General features: G+C 38.2%; 2 protein-coding genes across 3 annotated transcripts in view; both read left to right on the forward strand.

Moving 5' to 3' along the window:
• The window catches only part of LOC136862891 (synaptic vesicle glycoprotein 2C), a 99,036-nt gene extending 92,976 nt beyond the window's left edge, over positions 1 to 6,060 (forward strand). For both annotated transcript variants that reach the window (XM_067139170.2, XM_068230350.1), the window contains one exon: positions 749 to 6,060. In XM_067139170.2, the coding sequence (XP_066995271.2) occupies positions 749 to 795 (47 nt within the window). In that variant the 3' untranslated portion in view covers positions 796 to 6,060. The remainder of the gene's footprint in view (positions 1 to 748) is intronic.
• Positions 6,061 to 12,238: 6,178 nt separating this feature from the next.
• The window catches only part of LOC136862903 (synaptic vesicle glycoprotein 2B), a 143,051-nt gene continuing 138,087 nt past the window's right edge, over positions 12,239 to 17,202 (forward strand). Inside the window, exon 1 of the mRNA XM_068225736.1 lies at positions 12,239 to 12,343. The gene's annotated coding sequence lies outside the window, so the exon portion shown is untranslated. The remainder of the gene's footprint in view (positions 12,344 to 17,202) is intronic.

The following is a 17,202-nucleotide window of genomic DNA, read 5'->3' on the forward strand; positions in this document are numbered from 1 at the left end:
CTCATCACCAGAGGTTTCATTCCAGGATTGTGTTAGCATTATACTTTCGTATGTATGTACACGTGTTATGACTCCATGCCCTCTTAGAATAACTTTGATGGTACCATCAGTGCCACTTGGAATGCTAGTGCTGTGCCAGCATACAGCAAGCCATCTGGTGACAAATAAATGTATCACTTCCTATTACTAACAGCTAAATTCAAACCTTCATTATTGGAGATGTCTTCCTCGTGAACAGTTGAGGTTTTCTTCTGAAGACGCAGAGCAAAGTTCTCTGCAAAATATAAGGAATTTGACCTTATTTTCTTGACACACCATAAGCCCAAAAAGCCTACATTATGTCTATAATTACCTATTTATTACTAAAGTAAGTTTTAGAGTAAAGAACTTAAATATTTTATGGGTCCATTTTCAAAAACTGTCTTTTTAAAAACTATTTTTAGGTCATATGTGCATTTTTATTTGGCATTTATTAGCAAGTTGTAGGTCATTAAATGCCTTACCCTAATAATGATAGAGATTCACCTTATGCAAAAATGCCAACATTCTCAGTGAACAAACAGAGTTTGGATTCCATACACTATAGGATCTCAAGGTCAACCACAATGATGATAACAAATACAGAAAATGAAGTGTTCCTATCTTGAAAGTCAATTGTTGAGGATGGCTGTGTAGAAAGTATTTGAGGGTAATTCGTTTATGATTATAGGATAGAAGTAAAGTATAATCTTTTTTTCTTTCTTTACAGCTTGTGGACTACTCTGTATTCTACTACCATCACCTAAGAAGATATGAAATAAATCATGCTCCAGTATTAATTAGCAATAACACAACTGAAGATAAGGGTTCATGTGTTCAATTTTCTATACACATTATTGACTACAGATGGAAATGCTGTTGTGATTGGCAGAGTTACTTTTCCACAGTATCATAATTTTACTTTTGTATATAAAAACACATTAACGCTTCCTAATTTATCATGTTTACCACGATTGACCTACCTCGGTTATGTAGCATTATAGATTAATATTACACAGTGTGATTCACCTAAGATGTTACACCAAAATAACTTTTAATCCATTGAAGATTTTAATATTCTGTTTCCATAACCTCAAAAGGCATTAAGGTGCTCATTCTCTGCTCACAGTCAATCGTTGGTTGACTCCAGGTGGAATTATCACAGAAACAGTCCGCCTGGTGGCCATGATTGTTAAGGCGTTGGAGTCTATATGGTCTGACACCATGGTCAGCTGGTTCAAGCCCTGTTGATTGAAAAAAATTTCACCATCAGAATGTTGGCCGGCAGGATAGGAGAGGTGGTGGTATACAATTTCTAATCACTAGATTGTGTGACAAAAGCCTGGATTAAATTTCAAATCTCTCCACAGTGCTCACATGGAGTGTAGATATACATCGGTGGTAATTTCTGATACTAGCAGAATAATTAGTACTATTGTAATTAGTTCATACATTGGGTACTTACTTTTTGAAATATCAATAATACTTCAATTTGCATTTCCAGTGGCCGAGAGAGGGCACTGTTCTTGCCTTATCAGATGGTGTTCATTGTCACACGGTGTTTCCTTGTGATGCTAGCAATACAAGTGGTACAGTACATTTACTCAACTGCACAATTATTGGCCATTGCAGAAGGTGACTTTCTTTCAAAACCTCTTGTTTGAAATACATTCATACATACTGTACAAACACCGGGTGAGTTGGCCATGCGGTTAGGTGCGCGCAACTGTGAGCTTGCATCCGGGAGATAGTGGGTTCGAACCCAACTGTCGGCAGCCCTGAAAATGGTTTTCCATTTTCACACCAGGCAAATGTTGTGGCTGTACCTTAATTAAGGCCACGGCCACTTCCTTCCCAGTCCTAGGCCTTTCCTACCCCATCGTCGCCATAAGACCTATCTATGTCAGTGCAATGTAAAACAAACTGTTAAAAAAAGAAAAACATACATACATCTTCATTATAGACGGCTTATACCTTACAACATTCAGTCCGCAAGCCTCTGTGAATGAACAAAACACTTCTACACTCTTATATTTCTGGCTAGATCTGTGGTCTCATTTAGTTCCAGACTTCTTATCATTAAAAAAGTGAGTCTAACCATTATCACTTTAGTCTCCCTCTACTTCTCTTACCTTCCATTATTCTCCTCCATTCACTTCAAATGACCCCTCCATCGAAACCAGTTTGTATATGCAGCTTCATCCACTGAGTATTCCTAAATTATCCTTTATCTCTTCATTCCTAGTACCCTCCTGCCATTGTTCCCAATTGTTTGTACCAGCAACATGTCTGTTACTTCTAACTTATGAATCAGATATCCTGATTTCACCCAGCTTTCACCCCCATAAAGCAAAGTTGGTCTTAAAACAGACCAGTGTAAAGATAGTTTCGTCCAGGAGCTACTTTCCTTCTTACAGAATACTGTTGATCGCAACTGCGAGCTCACTGCATTTGCTTTGCAGCACCTTGATTCAGTCTCAATTACTATACTACCATCATGGGAGAAAAAAAACACACACACACACACTCTCTCTGTATACTTGAAATTCTCAGCCTGTTCCAGCTTTGTATCCCCAATATGATATTCAATTCTCTTGGATTTCTTTCAATTTAGTTTTGGGAAAGCTAATTTTCATACCATACTCATTGCACCTATTTTCAAATTCCAAGATATTAGAGTACAGGCTTTTGGCACAATCTGCTATTAAGACCAAGTCATCAGCATAAGCCAAACTGCTTACCACATTTTCGCCTAAATGAATCCCTCCCTGCCACTTAATATCTTTCAACAGATGCTCTGTGTAAACTATGAACAACAACATTGAAGGATTACAGCCTTATCTAACCCCTGCAAGTACCTTGAACCAAGAACTCATTCTACCATCAATTCTCACTGCAATTCAGTTAATTTATCGTACGGCTTTTAGTGCCAGGAATGTCCGAGGACATGTTCGACTCACCTGGTGCAGATCTTATTTGACGGCCATAGGTGACCTGAGCATTTGGATGTGGGATGAGGATGATAATGAGGTGGGAGGAGGGTGAAACCCAGTGTTGGCACTTAGCCTTCTCCTGTGGAATAACACAAAGGAGTCTACTTAAAGATTAACATCCCCATCCAATGGACGAATCACCATCAACAGCGTCATATATTGACACACCATATGAACACTGTGGAGAGATTTGGAATTTAATCCAGGCTTTTGGCATGCAATCTAGTGATCAGAAATTGTATACCACCACCTCCCCTATCCCGCTGGCAAATATTCTGGTGAAAAATTTTTTTCAACCAATGGGACTTGAACCAGCTAACCACAGTGTCAGACCATACAGACTTCAATGCCTTAACAATCATGGCCACCAGGCGGGCTGTTTTTGTGATAATTCCACCTACAGTCAACCAACAATTGACCGTGAGCAGAGAATCAGTGTAGTGGCTTTATCACCTAAAGAAAAAAATCTCCTTGCCTAAATGCAGAACTCCCATTTAGCGTCTTAACAATTAATCCTAGAACGGTCGGGTGCAAACGTAATGTGAACGTTGGGGCCGGGTCCAGTAGACCCAATATAAAAACAATGATCTAAACCTTTTTAGTGATTTAAGTTTTACTAAAAAGATATTTTACAATAAAATGGCATAATATCAATACACTGAGAACATTTTTTAGAATCTCGACTCCATAACAAATTTAAAAATGTCAACTGAACATCAGCATAACATTTAGGTTTCAAAACACACACTAATATGAAAGTCTGTGGCAAACAGTAAGTACTTAATATATGTTTAAGACCATTTTCCAAAAATGAACACAATGATGCTCAAGATGCCGAGCAAAATGTAACATGTAAATAACACTTAGAGAAGTTTCAGCCGGATCATATTCCTTAGCTCTTTTCTTTCTCTATCAACAAAATAACGAGGGGAACTACCTGCATTTTAATCCTCTGTCATCACTGTAACTGATTATAGTTGCATCTGTGATGTCTTCTTCTCGTTCACTAAATTAACTGTTGGATTCATGATCACTCATTATAAAAAAAAATCCGGGCCAGTGTCTGAATTGTCATATTCATCATCATATAACATTTTCTCTATTTCATATGTGAAATCCACTTGATGCTGCCATGTTCAAAACTTAATGTAAATACTAATGCTATTATTTATTGAAGATATGAAAATGATAAGAGCTTTGAAACTTAAACCACAGAAAATAACTTTTTCAGCCTGTTGGACAGAATTAGGTACATCAGTCAGGACGGTTCTGAGAGACCCACTGCTACTTTGCGCAAATGGCAGTAAAAGACTAACTGAAGAAGCTCCTATATAAGAACTGCAACACATTCCTATGACCATTAAAGGAGGGTACAGAGATGACCGGCCCTCTGCATATTGAAGCCTTGGGATAGTTGCACAACTTCATAATTGTAATTTTCATTCTTTTTTTAAATTTACATATAGGTATTCTCACAACAGAGATTATAAAGCTTTAGTTAACTATATTCCTCTGTAACAAACACCATTATTTTCTTTTAAAAACATAAACCTTCGTATACTATCTTTAGTTTTCCTATCATAAACATATTCCAAATCCAAGGGATACATGACATTGTTTTTACAAGACATACTTGTATGTAGTATAGAGTAACAATGAAAGAGCCATTGAAAGCCGTCTGACATGGCAAGAACAGTGCCTGATCTCAGAAACTAGAAATGCAATGAATGAAAACCTACAACCTGTTTTCCAGTCATTGACCAGGTCAGGGATGGATTGAATGAAGCCTCCATCTTGCAGCAAGGATAGGAATTGTGCTGGCTGCCGAGGCCTGTTGCACTCCTCTGAGGCAATGATTAATGACTGACAGATGAAATGAAATGATACTGGAGAGTGTTGCTGGAATGAAAGATGACAGGGAAAACCGGAGTAGCTGGAGAAAAACCTGTCCCGCCTCTGCTTTGTCCAGCACAAATTCCACATGGAGTGAGCAGGATTTGAACTATGAAACCCAGCGGTGAGAGGCCAGTGTGCTGCCGCCTGAGCCACGGAGGCTACTAGAAATGAAAATTGAAGTATTATTAATATTTCCAAAAGTAATTGTTAGATGTTTGCCCCAGAGGAGAACAACAAGCTTTGGCAGTTGGCACAATACCTATCTTCACTGCTAGATGGGGGCTTCATTCATTCAATTCCTGACGTGGTCGAACAACTGCAAACAGACTGTGGATTTCAATTATCAGGTGTATGAATTAATTACATGTCTGAAGTTGTAATACTACAAACTTTTCTGCTAGTGTCAGAAATAATCATAGTTCCATTTAAAAAATTAAGATGGTGTTGATGTCTTCGTTATTAATAATTCTATAAAAAACATAGTACAATGTTGGATGAGCCTCTTAATACCATTTAAGAATATGAAAACAGAATATTAATTCCTCCAATCGATTAGAAATTATTTCGGTATAACATCATAGGTGAATAACCCTGTATAATACAGTAGTTTATGTAGTTTTTCTGAGCGACGTACCTCTAGTACTCATAAAATTTTTTAATGTTCTACCAGGTGAGTTGGCCATGTGGTTAGGGTTGCGCAGCTGTGAGCTTGCATCCGGGAGTTAGTGGCTTCAAACCCCACTGTCAGCAGCGCTGAAGATGTTTTCTGTAATTTTCCATTTTCACACAAGGCAAATGCTGGGGCTGTTCCTTATTCAAGGCCATGGCCGTTCCCTTCCCACTCCTAGGCCTTTCCTATCCCATCATCACTGTAAGACCTATCTGTGTTAGTGTGATGTAAAGCAAACTGTAAAAGAAAAGAATATATATTAGTGCTCTATTTTGTATGAAATATATTAATATTTATTTTGTGAACAACCTGTATCATCTTAGTTAAATGTGTGAATTAAAATCTTACCTTATTTTCCTTGCCTTACATTAAGCAATAGAAAGGAACAAACAAATGTCAAATCAAGATGCGTACCGGTATCGAGAATGAATTAGGAACCTGAAAAGGAACACGTAGGAAATAAAATAAACACAATGACAGCTCAGAGTAGGAAGAGGGAGCGGTAGAGAAGGAGTCAAGGACAAACATGAAACACAAAAGATGAAGGACAATCTCTACATCTTCATACACTGCTGTCTTCAAATAGATTGGCTCACTCCTCATCAGACCTAATTCTTCTGCTTTAGTATTTTTCTGTTTGTCCTTGTTTCCTTGTCTACTGCTCCCTCTTCTAATGCTGAGTTGTCATTGTGCTCACTGTGCTGTCTTACAGTATTGTGTGTTCCTAGTAATGTTGCTTTTTTTTCTTCTTCTATGTATTGTCTTACAATATATATCTCTTCAAGTTACGTGCAGTAGCTAGAGCTAATTGTGTTATGTATTTTAACATCTCTTGAATTGCTGTAGTATTGCCTTAAAAATGGTCTTTCTTTATCATACAAGTAAATCTACCGAAATAGATCTCTCAGATTTAAGTACTCTTAAGAGTTAACCAGCTGAGTCAGAATTTTATCCAGTGACATTAAACAAAGAATGGGGCTGTTTGCAGTGATGTACCTTACGGCGATACCACTGCCATCCATATTGAAATTGTAAACTATGTACTGCACAATAACTCTCAAGCACTTTGACGACCTGGTTAAGTATATAGATGTGATAAGGACAAATTTACTAAGTAAAGTTAGTGAAAGTATTATTTTTTCTCATGTCAACAACTAATATAGCATTTTTTTAAATTAGTGTAAATAATTTCCCAAAATCTTCTTTGCCTACTTCCATAATGACGACCTTTACAGAAGAATAAAAATACAAGATTATATTTTGTTAGATATAAGCCAAAACAATTTAAAAAAAAAACTTTTGTCTTTCTCTCTCTCTCTCTATATATGTATATATACTTTGTCTGCATGACAGTGCATTATTTAAGACAATTTATATCAGAAACAAAAGAAATTTACTCCACAGAATGCTAGACAGCAAGAGAAATAATTTACTTTTGTGTATGGATGTATTTATATTTTATTGTACATCTTATAAAATGTGAGATATAGCTCACAACACCCACCAAACAAACAACAGATGTAAATAAAACCACGTATCAATGGCCTAAGAGCTACTCGTAGAGCTGACGGCCCACTCCCATAAAGGGAGAATGAAACAACAATAAATTGAATTGAATTGAATTGACAGGGAATGGCCTGAGTAAAGTAGGCTTTGGCTTTGGCTTAATAGTAGCTAGCTTTGGCTAGTCTTGCAGCTCTAAATTTGGGAGGTAGAGGGACTGATCTCCACTGTCAGTTGTCCTGAGAATGGTTTTCCATGGTTTCCCATTTCCCTGCACTAAGGCAAATGTCAGGACAGATCCTTCTATTGGCCAGGACCACTACTTCCTTACCTTCTTCGCATCTCAATCATCTCTTCAAATCTCATTGGCCTGAGAGAGGGTGTTACCCTCTAGGAAACCCACCGTACCACTTCAGGGATGGAATGAAAGTTTGCTAAAAATAATGAGACCACACACAAAGAAAATGAGCGTTGAAGTAATTATGCTATGTATTACATTAATATGTGCTTAATTAGAGATCAAATGGCTTCAGGTTTTAATTCCTAATGATTCGAGAAATTTTGAGATCATGAATTTGTAAATATCATTAAAGATTCATGTCCATTTCACTTCGATAATTAAAGGGCAGGGAAATTGTACCAAAATAGTACGTTTATATGTATAAAAGTTTTTCATGTCTTAACTTCAGGCTTCTGCGCTGCAAGACAGGTGTATATATGTCACAAAGTACAGTGACAATGGTACCTACAGATTACGTAACCATAAGTGTTGAACAGCAGGTGAGTTAACACAGTTGTTTCATGTTATTTTTATGATAGCAATTCCGTAGACCAAAAATGTTGGTGCACTAATACAGGAATTCAGTGTTGAATACTTCAGTAGTAGAAATGATAAAATGACATGTACTTAATTTATGTGAGAACTGACGAGTACAAAAAGCAGTATATACAGCAGAATTGCAGAACCAAGATTCATATTAACAACATTAAACATACGGCACAAGCAAATATTACTTCAAATATAAATTTAACTGTAGATAGAAAGATTAATGTAGAATGCTAATATGCTAATATACTGTTTAAAACTTCAGAAATTTCAGAATTCAAAGGATTTCTACAACAATACACAAATAATCAGGTACCTATTCAAACATTAATTCAAACACAAATCTTACTTTCATGTGAGAGTGAAGTTGTACAAGGGATAAAAGACAAAGTAGCATACAATAAATTTTGGGTTTTAGTTGACAAAATGATGGACATGAAGGGTAAATATGTGGCAAATGTGATCGTAGACGTACTGTCACCTAATAATCCAGAAGAAATACCAGTATTTTATTGACATCTGAAATACTTTAAAAGGTAAACCATGCAACAATTGAGATTTCTTTGCTTTTAACCCTCAAGCACACGCGCCAAATTTTTGGGACACAGACACACGCGTGGGGGTGGTTTCCACCCCACATATCATTGTATTGTAAAATATGAATTACTGTATTATTTGGAGATTTTAAGATAGATTATATAAGAATGACTCTGTCTGCGGGGATCCAGCCAGAAATATATAAGAGCGGGGAGAGCACAGGAGAGTTATTTGTACATTTCACTAGGAAATAAAATGACCTGGGGTGGATTCCACCCCATACGCGTGTGTTTGAGGGTTAATGCAGAATTACTTTCATGGCTCAAAGGTATTAAATATGACAATATTTTGTTTCTTGTCAGAGATGCTACCCCATACATGGTGAAGGCAGGTAAGCAAATAAAAGTTCATTTTTCAGAGTGTTGCACTTGATCTGTCTAACTCACAACCTTCATAGAGCGGCTGAAGTGATTCATCTTTTCCTTGCACATGTAGATACTTCCATAGACAATGTCAGATTTTTTCTTCTAATTTACCCTTACAGAATCCAGAAATTTAAGGAAATAGAATAATACCTTTTGCTTCCTCATCAGCCTGTGTTAACTCAGTGAGGGAGCTAGTTGGAAATGGCAATATGTTATGATGAATATTACAACAAAATCAAAACAATTCATAACATTTGTAAGATTACAAAATCTGTAATTCCTACACATTTATCAACAAGTTTAAATGTTATCAAAACTAAGTTTGAAAGTTTACAAAATCCATGTAACATCTGGAATTATCTTGCTTAGAAATGCAAAAACCTCTAGAAATTGTGGAAAGTCTATTGCCTACTACTGATCAGGCATAACCTAGACTAGTTTTTGAAGAAGGAAAAATTGTATAATGTTCTCAAATTACAAAATTTAAAAAGTGGTTATTTTGAAATTTGTTCCACCAGAAATGCTCTGGTTATTTCCAAACAACAAAGCAGAGAAGATACAAATTTTAATATTGTGTCATATTTTACATATGCCCCCACTACTTTATGTGAATCTAAAGAAGTTTTCTCTAATAAACTTTGTTTTGGTAATTGTAGGAACTTTACTTTTGACAACTACTGCATGTACAGTACATTAGAAATGAATTCTTCACAGTTACCTTGGCTGGCAGCGGTACTGCGTCTGTTGGCAATGCTTCAGCCTAACCCAGCAGGATGTAATGCTGTTGTTAAAGTAAAGGTTGGTGGGGTGGTCAATAGCTTGCGAGACTTACAATGTTTAGTACAGAGGAGTGAACGTTTTTAGTGGAGTGGGTTTCCTAGAAAGGTAAGAAATACATGGACACAGTGAGCAGAAGATTTCACGAATGGTTTCCAGACTCAATTCTACTGCTTTGTAATACTGTACAAGATTTAATAATTAAATTTCATAGCTGCAATGCAATGAAGAGCAGCTGACCACCAGTTTTAACGGGAGGAAAACTTGTAGATATTACTGACAGGTTCCTTGAAAGTCCATCTAAATCCATGTGGAAATATCACAGCAGACTGGCATATCTGTCCTCACAGCCCATAGAGCAGTAAGAAATGGTGGGAGGGGAGTATTCATTCTGGTGAAAGAAGAATTTGTAAGCTACGAAAAAGTTAAAGATGAGAAACATGAAATTCTGAGTGTAAGGCTCATCTCTAAAGATAATAGGAAACTTGATGTCTTTGGAGTGTACAGACCGGGAAAGGGTAGCGCTGACACAGATTCAGAATTATTTGATAAGATAATCAGCTATGTGGGAAGCGACATGGAAAGGAACGTGATTGTAGCGGGTGATCTTATTTCACCAAATGTCAACTGGGAAGGAAATGCGAACGACAGGACGCATGACCAACAAATGGCAAATAAGCTAATATGGGAAGGACAGCTGATTCAGAAAGCGGTGGAACTAAGTAGAGGGAAGAATATCCTGGACAAGGTACTGATAAAACCAGATGAGCTCTATAGAGAAACCGAAGTAATAGATGGCATTATTAATCACGAAGCTTATTTTGTCATAGTTAAAAATAAATGTGATAGAAAGGGAGGTTTTAAAAATAGGACAATTAGGCAGTACCATATGGCTGATAAAGCAGGCATGAGGCAGTTTAAAAAAAGTAAATATGAGTGGTGGAAAATGATAAATAAGGATGTAAACAGACTCTGGGATGGGTTTAAAGAAATTGTTGAGGAATGTGAAAACAGGTTTGTACCTTTAAAGGTGGTAAGGAATGGTAAAGACCCACCTTATTATAATAGAGAAATAAAGAGACTAAGAAGGAGGTGCAGATTGGAAAGAAATAGAGTTAGAAATGGCTGTGGAAGTAAGGAGAAATTGAAGGAACTTACTAGGAAATTGAATCTAGCAAAGAAGGCAGCTAAGGATAACATGATGGCAAGCGTAATTGGCAGTCATACAAATTTTAGTGAAAAATGGAAGAGTATGTATAGGTACTTTAAGGCAGAAACAGGTTTCAAGAAGGACATTCCAGGAATAATTAATGAACAAGGAGAGTGTGTATGTGAGGATCTTCAAAAGGCAGAAGTATTCAGTCAGCAGTTTGTAAAGATTGTTGGTTATAAGGATAATGTCCAGATAGAGGAGGTGACTAATGTTAAAGAAGTATTAAAATTTACATATGATAACAATAATATTTACAATAAGATACAAAAGTTGAAAACTAGAAAAGCGGCTGGAATTGATAAGATTTCTGGGGATATACTATAGTCAATGTGTTGGGATATAGTACCATATCTGAAGTACTTATTGGATTATTGTTTGGTTGAAGGAGCTATACCAAATGAATGGAGAGTTGCTATAGTAGCCCCTGTGTATAAAGGAAAGGGTGATAGACATAAAGCTGAAAATGACATGCCAGTAAGTTTGACATGCGTTACATGTAAGCTTTGGGCAGGCATTCTTTCTGATTATATTAGACATGTTTGCGAAATTAATAACTGGTTCGATAGAAGGCAATTCGGTTTTAGGAAAGGTTATTCCACTGAAGCTCTAGAATTCCTGCAAGATATAGCAGATATCTTGGATTCAGGTCAAATGGACTGTATCGCCATTGACCTGTCTAAAGCATTTGATAGGGTGGATCATGGGAGACTACTGGCAAAACTGAGTGCAATTGGACTAGCCAAAGAGTGACTGAATGGGTTGCTATATTTCTAGAAAATAGATCTCAGAGAATTAGAGTAGGCGAAGCTTTATCTGACCCTGTAATAATTAAGAGGGGAATTCCTCAAGGCAGTATTATTGGACCTTTATGTTTTCTTAAAGGTATAAATGATATGAGTAAAGAAGTGGAATCAGAGAAAGTTTTTGCAGATGATGTTATTCTGTATAGAGTAATAAATAAGTTACAAGATTGTGAGCAACTGCAAAAAGACCTGGATAATGTTGTAAAATGGACAGTAGGCAATGGTGTGATAATAAATGGGGTTAAAAGTCAGGTTGTGAGTTTCACAAATAGGAAAAGTCTCTCAGTTTTAATTACTGTGTTGATGGGGTGAAAGTTTCTTATGGGGATCACTGTAAGTATCTAGGTGTTAATATAAGGAAAGATCTTCATTGGGGTAATCACATAAATGGGATTGTAAATAAAGGGTACAGATCTCTGCACATGGTTATGAGGGTGTTTAGGGGTTGTAGTAAAGATGTAAAGGAGAGGGTATATAAGTCTCTGGTAAGACCCCAACTAGAGTATGGTTCCAGTGTATGGGAACCTCACCAAGATGACTTGATTCAAGAACTGGAAAAAATCCAAAGAAAAAAAAGCTTGATTTGTTCTGGGTGATTTCCGACAAGAGAGTAGTTGTTAAAAAAATGTGCAAAGTTTGGGGGAAGACTTGGGAGAAAGAAGACGAGCTACTCATCTAAGAGGTATGTTGCTATAGATGTTGATTCCCATAGGGAACTTGAAATCTTTGTACCAAATGAGTGTGGGTATGCTATTTACCAACTGATGAGCCCAACTTAACACACTGGGGCAAAATGCTGGCAACCAGGAATGAGCTGGAAAATTTATAATGTCCAATAGCGGACTATTTATATTGTTATTATAAATTTACTAATTCGGAACAAATATTTCAGGTTCCCTATGGGAATCAATATCTACTATATCATCTGATGGTCAGGCAGGCATCAATTTTTGGTAGTGAAACTAAGTCTCTCATAATGCAATGACACTGCCGGTGGCTCCAAGTAGCCTATGCAGTGGCCTCCACGGTATGCACTAGCCATGCATTTTGGTGGGTGTGCTTTTTACCAACTGATGAGCCCAACTTAGCATACTGGGGCGAAACACTGGCAACCAGAAATGAGTTAGATGAAAAATTAGTATGTCCAATAACATACCATTTATATTGGTATTAAAATTTACTTATTCGAGGTCTGGCCCCGCAGTATAGGGACAATGCGTAAGCCTGTCGTCCGACGACCCCGGGTTCAATGCCAGGCTGGGTGAGGGTTTTTAATTGTAAATGAACAATTTCCCTGGCCTGGGGACTAGGTGTTCGTGTCGTCCTTAACGTTCCTTTTCACACATTCAACACTTTACTCTTCAGGCATTTACAAAATACACGCAGGTTCCTCACATATGGTGCAAGTAGGGGCAAAAGATCTTTCTAGGTCAACGCCCCGAACAAATAGCATTTTCTTTTCCTACTCATTCGGGACAAATATTTCAGGTTCCCTCTATATCATCTGATGGCCAAGCAGGGGCATCAAATTTTGGTAATGAGAGTTTCTTATAGTGCATTGACACTGCCGGTGGCTCCAAGTAGCCTACGCAGTGGCCTCCATGGTATGCACTAGCCATGCGTCTTGGTAGGTGTGCTAGGTACCAGCTGATGAGCCCAACTTAGCACACTGGGGCGAAATGCTGGCAACCAGGAATGAGTTAACTGGAAAATTTATAATGTCCAATAACGGACCATTTATATTGGTAAGTGGTATGTTCAGAGCTGTCAGTGGAGAGGGGCGTGGAATGACATTAGTAGACGAATACATTTGAGTGGTGTCTTTTAAAGTAGGAAAGATCACAATATGAAGATAAAGTTGGAATTCAAGAGGACAAATTGGGAAAATATTTGTTTATAGGAGGGGGAGTTAGGTATTGGAACAACTTACCAAGGGAGATGTTCAATAAATGTACAATTTCTTTGAAATCATTTAAGAAAATGCTAGGAAAACAACAGATAGGGAAACTGTCACCTGGGCGACTGTCCTAAATGCAGATCAGTATTTATTGATTAATTGATTGTTGAGTGAAAATCAGGTCATAAAACACTGTCTATGCAGCTGTCTTACACCAGTAGTTCTTTCATGCTTTGTCAAATTCTTTCCCTCAGTACGTCATAGGCTTCCTCAAGATCCAAAAAATACTAAAATAGAGGTTTTTCTTCTCCCAGTATTTGTCCATGAGCATTCTAACTGCAAAGATGAGGTCTGCAGTTGCTCTTTCTGGCATAATACCACACTGTTCTTCCTCTAGGAATGCTTCAACAATATCTCTGATTTTGTTCTTTATGAGTTTTTTTTCCAGTATTTTCAGATCACAAGATAACACGATAATACCATGATAGTCTGTGCTTCCTTTCTTGAAGAGAGGTGTAATTATGCCATTCTTCCAATCCTCTGGAATGGTATTTTTCTGCTATATCATAACGAGCAGTCTGTACAACCATTAGGTTGCTGGAATTGCTGCTGCTCGTAGTATATCCCCACTCAGTTCATTTACGCCTATTGCCTTTCCTTTATCCATGCTCTTGAGGGCCTTCTCATTCTCTTCCATGCAATTGATGGTTCAATGTCTTGACTTGACTCTTCTCTGTCCATTGTTACAGTTTCTGTATCCCCAAACAGCAGCTTGTCAAAGATTGTCTTGAGTTCTTTCCTGATATCTCCCTAATCTTGCGCCGGAGTTCCACCACCCTGTTCTATCACTTTTATGGTCTCTTGATCACTTCTCTTGTTCTCCGCTACTCTGTGCTAGCAACTTCATGTTTTGTCTACTGACCTCTTCCAGTCTGTCTACAAACTCATTCCATTTCTTCTCTTGCTATGTTCTTAACACCAATGTTCTTGGCCCTGTACATTTCTCAGGATTTCTTGGTCATTGTGTTCTTGCCTGTATTTTTCTTTTTCTTTGTCTAGTCCCTCATTTATTTGATTTCTGTCTTTTACAGCTGTTCATACTTGAGCATTCCACTATTGCCTCTCCTTTTCCCTCTTGATTGAATTTGTAACTCCAAGTAAGTTTTTACCTTCCCCCACAAATGTTTCCACTCTCCCTCTACATTAGTAACTGCATCCTTCAGTGGACTTTGTTGGATTCTTAACTTCCTTTAGTTGAACTTTACAAGAACATCCTCAGATTCTATCAAACCGATTTTAACCATGCATTTTGTGGTGGTTTGCCTGCCATGCTGATGCTAAGGTGGGAGGTGCAAGTTAGTCTGTCCCCAGCCATGAGGGATGTCACCAAGTTATTGGTCCCAACTGCTTGCAACAGGCAACAATCAGGAATGAGTCAGGAGTGCAAGGCCAGCTTTTCTCTGCCATCACTCTATCCTCTCACTGGCAGCCTCCCGGCAGTATGACAAAGACCTGGAAAATAAACCGAGATCATTTCAAATAAAGAGGACCCCAGAGACTTCCTCTTTTAGGAAGTATCTAGAGGAACCGGCCCCCTTATTTTATAATCCCACATTTGCTGTTTTGTATTGATACTAGTATCATACAATAACATTGAAAGGAAATGATTGTAGTTCCACCTTCTTCACGACCACTCATGGCTGAGAAGTGATATTACAGATGGGAAGGTTTGTTACAAAAAGATTACACACTTGTTATTGATAACATTTTTCAACATAGTCACTCTGCTTTTCAATGCACATGGTCCACCGTTTCACAAGCTTTCTGATACCTCTGTGAAAAAGGTTTCTGGTTGCACAGCAAGCCACGTATGCACCGCTTCCTTCACCTGTCGATCGGAGCTGAATCGATGGCCTCTTAGAGCATTTTTAAGTTGTCCAAACAGGTGGTAATCCAACGGGGCGAGATCGGGACTGTACACATGATGCTCTAACCTTCGAAACACAACATCTGAAAGGTTTGAGTGATGTCGGCAGCGGTATGTGGATGCGCATTGTCATGCATGCAACAAAAGAACTCCTTCCGACAATTGACCTCTGCGTTTGTTGCAAATTGCAGGTTTCAGCTTTATTACCAGCATATTACTGTAACATTCACTGTTTACTGTTTTCCCCTTTCATGGTAATGTTCCAGGATCGGCCCTTGAGAGTACCAAAACACTGCGAGCATCACTTTTCCTGCCGAAGGTTGACTCTTGAATTTCTTTTTGAGTGGAGATCTGGGATGCTTCCATTCCATGCTCTGACGTTTGCTCTCTAGTTTGAAGTGGTGAACCCATGTTTCATCTCCAGTGATGATCCGTTTCAGAAACGTTTCACCTTCATTAGCATGACGGTCCAGTACGTGCTGACAGATTCTCACATGACTGCACTTCTGCTCTTCATTGAATTATTTTGGAACCTATCTTGAACAGACTTTGTGAAAGTTAAGCCTGTTATGCATAATTTCATATGCAGAACCATGGCTAACGTGCATACGGTTTGCAACACCATCAATAGTCACTCATCTCTTATTCAGGATCATACCACACATTTGACCAAAAATATGGCTTCCGATTGAAATAGCTAAATAAAATTCAGGAAGCACAATTGTCAAAAATTACCAGTGTTTTGCCCCAGTGTGGCATGGGCTCATCAGTTGGATACCGCATCTTTCCAAGACACTGGCCGGCTAGCACGCTGGTAGCAACACCACAATTGCATTGTGGTTATCACATGTATAGCTTGCAGTGGTGTCGCTACCGGCGTGCTAGCCGGCCAGTGTCTTGGGAAGGTACGGTATCCAACTGTATCCCATGCCGCACTGGGGCGAAACACTGATAATTTTTGACGATTGAGTTTCCTGAATTTTATTTATACCACACACTTGTTCAATATTGACACCAGTTACGGCTGCAGTTGGACGCCCGGATCTTTCCTCATCCTTCACGCTCGTGCGATGCCTTTTGAACTGTTCAGTCCACTATTAAGCACTTTGCTGTGGCAATACATTGTCCTCGTATTGTGCTGAAAGTCTTCTATGAATTTCTGCTCCTGGTACCCACACAGACGACAAAAAATGGATTACGGTACGCTCTTCTTCCTTGGTGCAGAGAGTGGCGCAGCCATCTTTACATTGCAACAGCGCAAGCTTTAGTGATTTGATAATGCTGAAACCTACCATAGACATAGACAACGGTGCCGTCTAGTGGCTGGTGAGCACACAATGCCATAGAGCCAACCTAAAAACAATTACAGCAAAATTGCAGATACTTACTGACTTGCTTACGTACAGCAGGAACATCAAGTTAAATGGAGTGCTGTAAATTGTTACTGACTGAACAGAAAATCATTGGGCTGAGCATTTAAATGCCCACTGTAGGAGCTTACAGTGAATGTGTTAATACTTATTCTAGCATTCTTGCACAGTAGAGAAACTGAACACAGTCACCTAGTGAGGGCAGCTAAGAAAGAGAGGAGGCAAAAGTGTATCCACTATTTGAACTTGGAAGAGTTATTTGTGAATAAAACTTGAGGAGAGAAGATACTATTAGAAAGTTTCTCTCTCTTTTCTTTTTTTTTTTTTTGGTGGTGGTGGGGGGGGGG

Source organism: Anabrus simplex, chromosome 1, assembly GCF_040414725.1.
Source record: "Anabrus simplex isolate iqAnaSimp1 chromosome 1, ASM4041472v1, whole genome shotgun sequence".
NCBI lineage: Eukaryota > Metazoa > Arthropoda > Insecta > Orthoptera > Tettigoniidae > Anabrus > Anabrus simplex.